This window comes from Argiope bruennichi, chromosome 8, assembly GCF_947563725.1.
Source record: "Argiope bruennichi chromosome 8, qqArgBrue1.1, whole genome shotgun sequence".
Lineage (NCBI taxonomy): Eukaryota > Metazoa > Arthropoda > Arachnida > Araneae > Araneidae > Argiope > Argiope bruennichi.
Genome location: NC_079158.1, coordinates 58,819,810 through 58,832,442, shown reverse-complemented (window position 1 = coordinate 58,832,442; position 12,633 = coordinate 58,819,810). Strand labels below are relative to the sequence as shown.

The 12,633-nt window shown below is 28.6% G+C and overlaps 1 protein-coding gene across 1 annotated transcript in view; it reads right to left on the bottom strand.

Annotated features, from left to right (window-relative positions):
- The window catches only part of LOC129981048 (vesicular glutamate transporter 1-like), a 475,319-nt gene extending 471,988 nt beyond the window's left edge, over positions 1 to 3,331 (bottom strand). The window contains exon 1 of the mRNA XM_056091661.1: positions 3,159 to 3,331. Coding sequence (XP_055947636.1) covers positions 3,159 to 3,184 — 26 coding nt within the window. The 5' untranslated portion in view covers positions 3,185 to 3,331. The remainder of the gene's footprint in view (positions 1 to 3,158) is intronic.
- Between the last annotated feature and the right edge of the window lie 9,302 nt (positions 3,332 to 12,633).

Genomic DNA, 12,633 nt, shown 5'->3' with positions numbered 1-12,633 from the left:
ATCCCATTAAACTAACTGGTCTGCAAAGGTGGCTAATATTTCCATGCATGCAAAAAATACTTTTTGAAATACTTTTCTTAAAGCAAATATTTATATCATAACAAAAGTCATAGTTTACACATTTCAAATTAACTATGAATGGTTAAGTTTTGTAAATACTATTTGCGATAAATGAAACGAATTTAAAATTAGCTTTTGATTCAAGTAAATAAATTCAATTTTAAGGAATTGAACGAATATTTCATACATAAAATATTATACTATTCATAATTTCCTTATCAATAGCAATTCTATCTTTAATTAAAATAAGAAATTTAAAGTTAATTTTTTCCGTAAATAAATGATTTTAAAAAAGAATGCGAATTTTTTACGACTGGTACGAAAATTAATTAAATATGGCAAGTATAAATTCTGAGGTAAATAAATAAAAAAAGTTTTTTTTTTAAATCTGTAATGCTATCATTCTATAAAAATGGTAGCACTAAAAATAGAATAATTCCTGAAAACCTTTTTAACTAATATAAAAATAAATTAATTAATTTTCGCAAACAAGTTTTTAAAATCCTCTTTATATATCATAATTTTTATGACCAAAATATTAAAAAATCGATTCGATAGTTTAGATTTCTATAGCGTAAAAATTTTTAAACTTCTATTTAATTTCATGTATAAATATTAAAACTTTGATATCTCAACTATTACGTCAGCAATATTAAATTTTGAATAGACTAATGTTTAGAAACATATCTTTAAATTTAGTTAAAAATCATAGTGATTTTTATACGGACAGAATTTATCGATTCTTTCACAATTACATATAGACATAAATTTATATAAAATATATCATATTTAAATAACTGTATATGTATCAATATCATTCTTATATTTCAAGATTATTTTATATTCGTGTTAAAGCATAATTATTTATCTTAAAGTAAAAAAAAAAGGATTAAAATAAGCACGAATTAAAAAGAAACCTTTTTATTTAAAAAAATCAAGAAATTAATGTTACTTGTTTGCAATTTCTAAAAGTCTTGCAAACATTTATAATTTAAATACATTTAACTGAATAAAAAGTTATTTGCCAAGTATTTTCCTCTTTACTCATTCTATTTATTTTATAAAATTAACTTTCTGATTCAATAATTCTTAATGAAAAAAACTGATACATGATTTAAGAATTATATTTCTTAATCATCTTTTTAAATTGTTTGAATAAACAAAATAAAATAAAATCTAAGTGCAGCAAAATTGCAAAAATGACTTATAATAATTGAAAATACGATTTTAAATTCTGTATTTTAATGCAAAATAGCTGATTCCAAATTTGAGCATGATACGTTGCATTTTTGAAAGCAATATGAATTAGAGTAAAATGAGTCTATGTATGGCTTGAATATAAATAATGTATGCACTTTTTATAATTTATTTAGGCCTAATTATAGAAATTATTTTGTGAAATTTTTATCACACAAAGAATTTAGAATACCTTTTTAATAAATGAATTCTTCGAATTTTCTTTCTCATTAACAATTTGATATATTTATGTTATATTTTGACAATTTAATAATCAAAAGAAATAAACTACTTTTTAAAAACATTAAATCCGAGATTTTTATTGAAAATTAACAATAATTTTTATTCTATTTCAGAGTTATCCTATTTGAACATCGCTAAAAATCGATTGAATCAAATAATGAGAACTTTTATGTTCCATTTAAAAGTACATAATCAATTTGAATAAATTTTTCAGAGTTAATTAGTTATAGAAATAATTTTGAAAAATCCGTTTACGTGAGATAAACTCACCATTAAAGAATTCGTTTATTCCGTATTTACTCGTCTTTTTAACTGGTTATTTTTTAATAAGACATTAACTTAAATGTGAGTTTCATCATTCATTAAAAGTATTTACTCGAATGTTCTTTTTTTTTTCTTTTGATTCAAATATTTGTAATATATCACTAAAAATATGTAAATTTATTGTATATATATGTTGTTTCGAATAAATGAAATAAAATTATTCTATGTTTCCTTAAAGTTTTCAATTTTTTTCCATCAGGCTATATGAAATCTTTTAGAAACTAAATAGTATGAAATATTTTTTTAAAATATCTTGATTAATTATAATATGAGTAATTGATTAATTGTTGATATTAAATTGTTATTTTATTTTTATTTATAGGTGAATTCAACAAATAACATAACAAATTGCATCAAATCAAAATGATGCTAAAAATAATTTAATATAACTGTAACTACGTTCGATAATTGGATCATCATTAACAACTTTAACTCATTTTAAAATTAGTTAAATTATTTAAATATGAATTTTAATGGGGAAAAGGTTAAAAAATAAAAGTTAAGCAATCGTAAATTAAAGTAATTAAAAAGTTCGTCGTTGAAATTAATTAAATAGGCATATTTCTTTCTACTGGAATAAAATAATGGATAATTTTTGGTCTAAAAGTTATATTTTCTCCAAGAATTAAGAAGTATTGTGAACTTTTTTTGGCAATAATCAAATTTAGGATTTTAAAAAATTCTTGAGATCTGAAATTATATTCTCTTTTATATTAAAACCTCTAATTAAACTGAATAGACAAAATTAAATATATTTAAAACTTCATCAATAAACTAAAAAATTTAGAGTATAAATATGCAGACATTTTTCGTCACAATTAGCAATATATAAAATTTAAAATAAATACTCGATTCAATATATTTCGTTTCTTAATTTTTTAAATAAAACTACACAAATTATTTATTTATTTGCTTACAATCGTAATTTTTTACAATTAGGAAATCTTGAAACTATTTTAATAATCGGCTGAATAAATTAACTAATAATTAAGAAATCGGCTAAAATTTAATACAATAGATAATTGTCTAGTTTAGACACTTATTTCAAGTTTATAATTCACTTATTTATAACTATAGGAACTTTAGTATTCCTTTCAGATAAATGAATAAAGTAGCAAATACAAAAAGAAATTTTGTACATTTTCGCTCATTGAACTGTCGTGTTACACAAAATGAAGCAATCAATAATACCAGACCAAACACCTGTCATTATTTGTTTCCAAAATAAGCATGCAAATACGATTCGTTGCTTAGTATATATCAGGTAGGCAAGCATCAATGAATAATTTACTCACCCCGGTTGATCACGGGCCTCGGGCATTCTTGGACAACAAAATCAAGATAATTCCTCTTCAGTGCAAAAAAATCGTCTGCAGCGAATCCTCCTTTCTTTTCAAGGGGCAAAGACCAAGTGAGACGACCCTTGCTTGAATTATTAACCCACCGCTTCTTTTATTTTTAAGAATATACGGTGTGTACCGAATCCTCCGGTGGTTTTTTCGGTACCGATAACCGTAACGGTGTGAGGTGGGAATGTCACTGATACACATCGAGAGCCAGGCTCGGGGTAGGGAGACTCCTGGCCAATAGATGGCGCTGATAACGGAGCACAGATGGAGCTCCTCTCGCTATTGGCTGTAGGCACGTGGGTGCATTGTGCATTAGTGGCAAAAGGTGTCACGCAACACACAAAAGATGGGGTTAAAAATGCGTTGATCAATGTGTCCAGCCAGCGATCGGCTCTTATAAGAGATCGCTATCTTTAAATAATCGAAGAACTTTTTATAGAGCGATGTGAGAAATAAGATCGGGCTTTTCGATAAGAAGTGTCGTGTCTTGAGGTGAAAACTAACTGGTCTTGAGGCGAACGTGATTTTTCTTCTCTGTAAAGTAAAAATGATAAAGTGCTGAAATTAATATCGTGTAGTTAACACATTTTGCCATAAATTATTTAGTTATTTTAATGTATTAATTGTTGAAAGTAAGCAAAGCAATATTATAGAATAAAAACATAAAAGAAAGCAAATTTTCGTCCCTTGTATTGGTTATACTCTATTCCATTTAAGATAATTGGCTAAGTTCGGAGGGGATTTTTTAAAAAACAACAAATAATTTAATGCTTTATGATGCATTTTTTATTAATATAAGACTAAAATGGGGAATAAAAGTAAAATTATTTTGATATATAAATGGCTTTTGAAGGAAAAGTATATTTTGATGTAAGTTTTAGCATTTATTTACAAAAACTAGGATTGTTCTAGAGTAAAACAATTGTTATACCTTTTCATATTTCTTTGTAACATTACATGTGTAACATATTTTAGAGGGTAACTATTTTCTAATAAATATATTCAAAAATAAAATATATGTGCGTAAAATGAGAAATTATCCATGAAATTATCTAAAACTCGACAATATTTAAATTAAACAATCATAAATCAACTTCTAGAACATTCAACATCAAATTCATAATTTATTATATTCTACATAATATAACGATCACTAATTTTAAATTTTATTAAGATATCCATTTAAAGCTTATAAATAAGGAAGACTTACGTGTCAATAGTTTGTTATAACTCGGTTTCTAATTGACATAGAGGCGAAATAAAAATACGACTGAATACAGAAACGTGGCTATTTGTAAAAACTGAAAAAAAAATGCGAATTTTCATACAAATTCATGTTTTTTTAGATAATGTATTCCTAGCCGAATATTCTAAATAACTTTAAAAGATGAATATATTCTCCAATATTAAATAGTATAAATAATAGAATTAATCGGTCGTTGATTAATACTAGGGTTTTACTAGGGAATTATCTAATGTTTACAGACTGCTTCGAATTTTAGCTTAAAAACATCTTTCGATACGATTAGAGCACGAAACAATCCGAAGATTTCTATGCAATTATGATCAAATATTTTTTGTTATCTACCAAATATCTAAAAAATTATTTATTGATCGATAAGATATATAATTATAGATATACTCAAATTCTAATATCCGGAAAAATCCTTATCATTAACTGAACTAACAAAATTTTTGAAATGTCCACTGTTCTGTATTTATTAATGTAGTACTTTCCCTAATTCGATACATACAAGAACAGACTCTAGTCCGGACTATAGAGAATCGTATAAACACTGAATTATACAATGATACTTTTCACTACGTATGGAGAACGAGATATAAGTATGTTAAGAACAAAATTACTTTGTTCAAATTTTAAGAAAGAACACTCTAAATTGACAATTTACAGACTGAAAGATAAGATTTCAAGCTTTAGCAGGAAAGAATGATTCATCTTCAGCTAACGTTTTCCAACACTTACAGTGGACCAATGGGAACGTCGGATTAAACGGAGTCTACTATGTATTCCAAAAGAAACTTATAAATTTATATTTTACCTGTAAGCATTTATTTCTTTGAATAAAATTTTAAACAAGTATATGCAAAACATTGAAATGTCAATCATATTCCAATATACGTATATCAAAAATATTTTCTCATTCTAAAAAGCATTTAGATCACTCGATACTTTTAAAAAATTATTTTTAAAATAGTGACAGGAATTTTATCCCAGCTTTCAATATATATTAATTGATTTTTAATTTACTATAAATAAAAGAAATACAAAATTTAAATAAAAGGAACACAAAATTTAAATTTATCGCATTTTAGATATAGAAAAGGCGTGAATTTTTCATCTTTAGATATAGAAATAAAGTGAAGTTCGATTGAAGTCAATTTTCTTCATTTAGTTTTTATAATTTAGACTTCAAAAATTAGCTATCGGTTCTAAATTTTCATTACCGGAAAAACTAATTTTACAGTACATTATTTTTTGTAATATTATCCTTTGGAGAAATATTCTCATTTTGTAATTCAATTTTTCAAGAGAAGCGATATTTATAAAGCTGCAAGAAATAAGAATAAAAGTTGTAACCGAAGCGAACTTCCTGTAAAAGTTAATTTCTGATATGTCTACGCTTATTGCAAAAAAGCAGCAAACAAGGGAAAATGCACTTCTTTGTCATGGTAGACGAAAATATTGAACTCAGGGGAATTTTAAGTAGATGTTCTCAAACTCGGCATGTTTCTCATTGTTAAAATTAATGATACAAATTATCACTATTTATACGTTTTATACAAGGAATCATTTGAGAATTTTCATCCTCTTTTTTTCTCCGATGCTTAAAATGTCAAGTATTTATCAAATTACTCAATAAAGGTGTTAGATGCTCAAAGTACTCTGAAAGTTTTATTACACCATACCAAATTTTCAAGGGGGAAATATGTATCTAAGAAATAAATTAAGTTTCTGAGTAAAAAATTTAACATTATATTCTCCCTTCAACTAAATTGTTGTGGTTGGTCTAGTAATAAGACCTTGACTTTGGGATTGGAAGATTTCAGAATTAATATCTGATTCAATCAAATATCCGTTAGTTTGGTACATGTTAAATATGATGTTCAAAATCAAACGAAATATTCCCACTGGTGTGGAATGGAAAGATAGACCTCAAGTGTCATTTTGATTAGTTTAGAATCATATAGTTCCATCCCAAAATAACTCTCATATTACAGAATTTTTATAAATAACCTTGCGTCACTATCATTTGCAATATAATTCTCGAAAACTCTTTTGTTTAGATTACGTGTAACAAAACATTCTAGAATGGCATCTTCAGAAACATTATACAGAGTAAAGATTTCAATGCTACTTTTATAATGTTACACTGTAACATTAAACATTGTAATAAAACCAAACACAAAAACAGATTTAAAAGTATCTTAAACTATAAAAGTAAATTTTAAGAAACTGCAAAAACAGTATCTGCAGAAACATTATACAGGGCAAAGGTTTTAACGTTACCTTATAATGTTACGTTTTAACATTACACAGGATAATAAAACCAAACACAAAAACAGTAGATTTAAATGTATCTTAAACTATAAAAATATATAAAATTGCTGTTGAAAACCTTATACATCCATTGGCGACTACTTTACATAAAAATGAATTTAAAAATATAAATCATCTATTAAAGATTTTCTGAAAATAAACCAGATTTGTTAAATCTATTTATTGACAACAGACGAAGTTAAAGCGATTAAAGTGAATAAAATTCTTTTAAGTGTTTTTATATAACTTATGTAGTTTTACCTTCCAAATAATAAAAGAGCGTACTTTGGGTATCGGAAGTTTTGTTTTAACAATTTCCTTGATATAATTTCAGTTGTTTTATTTGACTTGCTGACAGCCATAGTTCTAATTCTGCTGTTCTTCTTGTTGACATTCATAGTCAATAAGATTTTGAAAGCTTTGCGAACGCCACAAAGAGGAAGATTTCAATCATTTTAATGGTGTTATGCATCCAAACGTTTTTTAAACAAGCTCAATAAATGTGTTGCCGACTGCAATTATTGTGACATTCTTTAGTTTTTGTTTTGTTGCGACTTTGTTGTCAAATATTGTTTTGTTATATACTTTATGCTATCGTCAACAATGAGAAAAGAGGAGATTTCAAAATCATTCTGGTTTGGATTCGGTAAATGACGTAATAAAATAAAAATTAAGCAATAAAGAGAAATTTGGATAAGAAGATATTTTTCTTTCGTAAATCAAAATAACTTGTCAAAAATCATTATCCAAGCATGTACTGATTTTCTATAAAACCAACTGATTAATTAAAAAATAAGTTTATTAAATCATTATAAGTTTTGTTTAAAATAAAAATTTATTTTAAAATATTCATTTAAAAATGAAATATATAAAAATATATTTCGGAATCATGGAAGTTCTGGATGCGAAATGCTCCTACTCAATCTTACATAAAAGGTTAAGAATTTCAAAAAAGAAAGTGTTATTTGTTTAAGATTTGTAAGCTGTCTGGATGACTGTTAGAAACAAATTATCTCTACTAATAATAAAACCATGTGGGCGTTGACATTTTAAGGGGGAAACCATTTGACAGAATATTACTAAATTGGCAAAAGTATGTGCTGGTGGGTGGAAATATGTACTTTGGGGAGATGTTTTTAAAATTTTAATTAGATGCAATATACAATGAATAGAAGAGATACAAGGCTGTTACATTATCACAGTTTTAATATCTGATTCAATTTGATACTTAATTTTCTTTAGGGAATTATGCGCACGAAGTAAAGCACAGGAGATTAAATGAAGCGTAAATACAATTAATATTCTAAACCAACTGATCAAAGTTATAAAAGCACATTTTCCCCCATTTTCATATATATATTTTCATTTAGATGGCAATCGCATTATTTATATAATTCTAAGTTTCTATATTTCATCATCTATGGGAAAAAACTATGCTGTAATTACCTAGAGAGAAGATTTATTATTGGTTTTATACTGTGTAGAAATATATTATTTTAACTAATATATGTTAACCCTTTGAACTCGGAAGAGTAATTCTATGCACAATTATTCACTTAATACAAATTTATTATTCCTAAATATATTGTTACAAAAAATTTTCTACCTACAACTACCGCTAATCAATCGTAATGACGCAGCACATTTAATCGCTAATTCAGCAGCTTGCTTGCTGTCTAATCCTCTCAAATCTTTTACTTGTCGGCGACTCCGACTCTCTTACACTCTACTTCTGACGATACACACGACTTCCCTGCAACTTCAGAGTGCCTGTCTTTTATACTTCCGGGAGGTGGGGCTAGAATCTTCCAGACCAATCAGGGCGTATCTGAGTGTATCTTGGTTCCTACTGGATGGCCACCAAATGCTTGCCAAATTTGTCGCCAAGCTCCGAGGTTATTGACGCGGCACCTACTGAACATGCACAGGACAGATCGTACAACGGTCTTTCTTACGGTGATACTATTCGTGCCGGGTAGCAAAATTACAGATTTGTAACTATATTATATATATATATATATATATATATATATATATATATATATATATATATATATATATATATATATATATATATATATATATATATATATATATATATATATATATATATATATATATATATATATATTGTTACGGATTCACTTATTGCTGGATTCTTTTTGATTTGTTGGTCGATGCAGAAATGAACAGTCCTTTAGTAGTAAACAACGAAGACGTTTATCAACATAAAGGACACGAGTACACAGACGACAATTAGTTTAGTTTAGTTATATTAACGTCCCGTTGTAAAGCAACACTAGGGATATTTTGGGACGGACCTCGTCATTTTGAACAGCAGTCAAATGGCGAGGATGACATCTGAGCTGGCACCCCCCTCTCCACACCACACCAGAGAGCGGACGTTTGGCATGACGGATTTAACGTGCAACGTATGGAAAAATGAATCAAATTATGCGAATGAACTTCTCATGAAAATGAACAACTTTCGCATCAATAATTTTTAAAAAATAGCAATTTCTAGAAGTGAGGGTTAAAAGTCAGTTTTGAAAAAACTTATCTTTACTTTATTTCCATAATTTGAATTTGTTTAATTGTGCTTGTAATGAAGTTGAATGAATGGAATAAATCTAATTAAAAAATAAAGGAGAAAAAAAACGATTTATTTGTAATATTTTGTAAGCAAGATCAGCTTAAGAAATTTCAGAAATGGCTCCCTTTATTTCTTTTGAATTTTTTATGGTTTTCTTTATCAGGGCAACAAAAGTATGAATATACATGTTTATTTTATTATTCGTTTTAAAATAAACCACATATTTTTTTTTAATTATATCCTCTTCGTGCCAATATACATAAGAGTAATATCACTTACTCCTCACAGATTATGAAATCTCCTTAATTACTAGGAATACGCTTCAAATTTGTCAGATGTTTGTTTCTGGGTGATAAACTCCTTGGTTAAATAAGATTAAACACTGTGAGAAATATTTAATTAATATCGGTAACAAAATTGCTATTCAAAGAAAACACGTATCATATGACTAACTATTATAATGATCAATCCATTTACTAAATGGATGTTAGTTACTTTTCCAAAGCGTAAAACAGGTTGTTGCACAAATTTTGATTTATATTTTACAATTATTCATTATATACAGAATAATTTTCTGAATCATTATGCATCGTTTGTTCAATAAACCATTTTTTACAATTATCCTCATAATAGCAATGAATCGCCGAAAATAGATTTGAAGAGATTATATTCATTCGTAACAACGATTAATCCTGAAAAAGTCATGTTAGTTAATTGAATATGTATTGGCCAATGACATATTTACGTCATTGTTCGCCAATAATATGTAATTAATATCCAAGTACTGAAGTCTTTTTTTTAAAAAAGAATTGATGATATATTCCCTCTTATTCCAATTAAAAGTTATGATTGAATTATTCAAAAAACTCAACAAGTATATAAATTTCAAAATTAATTAAGAAAAGAAGACGATTTTTTGTCTAATATAATTGAAAAATCAAGTTATAAATTCTTAATTTAATAACGGGTTAACCAAAACAAAAATAAATAAAGAAAAATAAACCATTAATGAGTAAATTTCAGTTAAGTTCATCATTTTTATCTTTTTAATTATTTATTTTATTATTTATATCTGTTATTATTTCTATTTTAACTTCAGCTTAACTGCGACGGTAATATAAGATGTTTTTTACTTTCACCAGCTTCATTTGCACACACACACTCTTAATATATTCTGCAGTTCAATCAAATAAATATTTTTCTATAGTTAAAATGACTGGGAGCATAATTTTCTGGAACAAATTACTTATTATGAAGTAGAATTTGAGAAGTCATTTCGTCGCTTAGTATTCGGGGATACGTGATTACCAAAACTCCATAATTTATATCGTAACCATGACTCTCAACATTTAATTAGAAGAATAATTATAAACGATAATTAGTTTCTTCAAATATGTTTAAAATATGAATGACAACCTTTTAGTTTTTGCCGACTGATACAGTCTTTTCTCACTGCTTCAAAGCTTTTCAACAATATAAACAAATCTGTATGCATATTATTTCTATTATATTTGCTACTTTTGTAGTGATCCTGCTTTCATCAAGATGACGTCGCGGTTTATGCCGGGTTTACACTCGCCTAGCCCTCAGGGGCTTACCTTCTTTAGGTGGGTACGGGTGTCCCAATCCCTACGTTCTCAGGGTTCTTTACTCTTTTTCTCTGCCCTGCCCCTTCTCTCTTCCTACTCTCCCCTGCCCCTTCTCTCTTCCTACTCTCCCCTGCCCCTTCTCTCTTCCTACTCTCCCCTGTCCCTTCTCCCTTTTCCCCCTTCTCTCTTTAAGCTTACTCCCCCCTGCTTCTTCTCTCTGCTTCTTCCTTCCATCCCTCGACGATAAGCGAGAGAGTTCTCCATGAGAAATTGTCGCCGCTCTGTTGGCTGCTTGCTTCTCATGGACAGTCAAAAACGTTTTGCCGTGCGTGGTGAGCCGTAAGTCGAGTGGTACATTTCGGTCTCTGATGTATCAATCGGCCGGTATCCCAGACATTTGACTGGGCTGCTCAAGGGGATCACTTCTTGGGCTTGGCGTTAAGGGTGGTCAATATTCCCGGGGGTTGACTCTTAGCGTATAAGTTCCGGCTAGCACCATGGTAAGCGCCGAGGCTGGGAATATATAGAGCCGGTGGCTGCCATCCCTTGTTGGGCTCTGTGATGGGCGGTGCCATCGGGCCTGAACTTTTTTTTTTTTTTGCATGGGTCTTTTTTCTCAAACCTATTCCGATAAGTCAATTAACATTGCACAAACTGAGCTTACGAAATTTCTTCCAAAATTCTTAGTTATATGTGGTAAAGACGATAAATTTAAAAACATGTCACATTTTGATACAAAAGTATATTCAAAGCACTGCTGGTAACGTCACATTTGTAAAGAAGCTTAGATCTGGAGATTCGTTAATAGAGTCTTCGGCGACGAAACAGAGCAACTTGTAGCGATAAAGAATTTTGGTCATGCCCCAATAGAAGTATCTGGTTATAAAATTATACTAGAGGTGTGATATCTAGTATAGATCTTATAATGGTGAAGGATAAAGAATTTGTTTCTGAACTGCAGTCATTTAGGGTAACAAGCGCATGCTATATAATATCAAAAAGAGATGGTAAAATAATGCCAACCAAGCATGTTATTTTAACATTTGCTACTCATGTGCTTCCCAGAAAGATAACAGCTTTGATGAGTTGCTATGTACGTCCTTTTGTGCCAAGCCCGGTGCGCTGTCTTAAATGTCAGTGGTTTGTACACACAAAAACTAGTTGCCGCGCTTCTTCCTCTTGATGTCCACAATGTTTTGAGATTGGCCATGACGACACTCCTTGCACAAAACCCGAAAAATGTATTAATTGCAACGGTAATCATCCTGCTTATTCTAAATCCTGTCCCAAGTGGAAGATTGAAAAGGAAATCCAGACCATTAAAATATCGAGAAACATCTCTTTTGCAGAAGCTAGGCAAATAGTTGAAAATCGAACTCCAAAGGAAAATCTCTAGTACAGTACAGCATTAAAAAGAAAGACTTGTTCAAATATGCAAACTGAACCGATACAAATTCAAGAAAACAGTAGTCCTTTGCAAACAATCTCGTAGCCTTTTCTTACTCCAAACGAGGAGTACATTATCATCAAATTGAAAGATTGGCTTGAAATAATAAGTCTTCCATAATTAAAGAAAAAAACATTACTAAAAACCAAAAACCTTTAAAAACAGCTCCGCAAAATAAAAAGAAAAAAGGAATACTTCCATTGAAAACAAAAATGAACAGAAAGAAAATATAG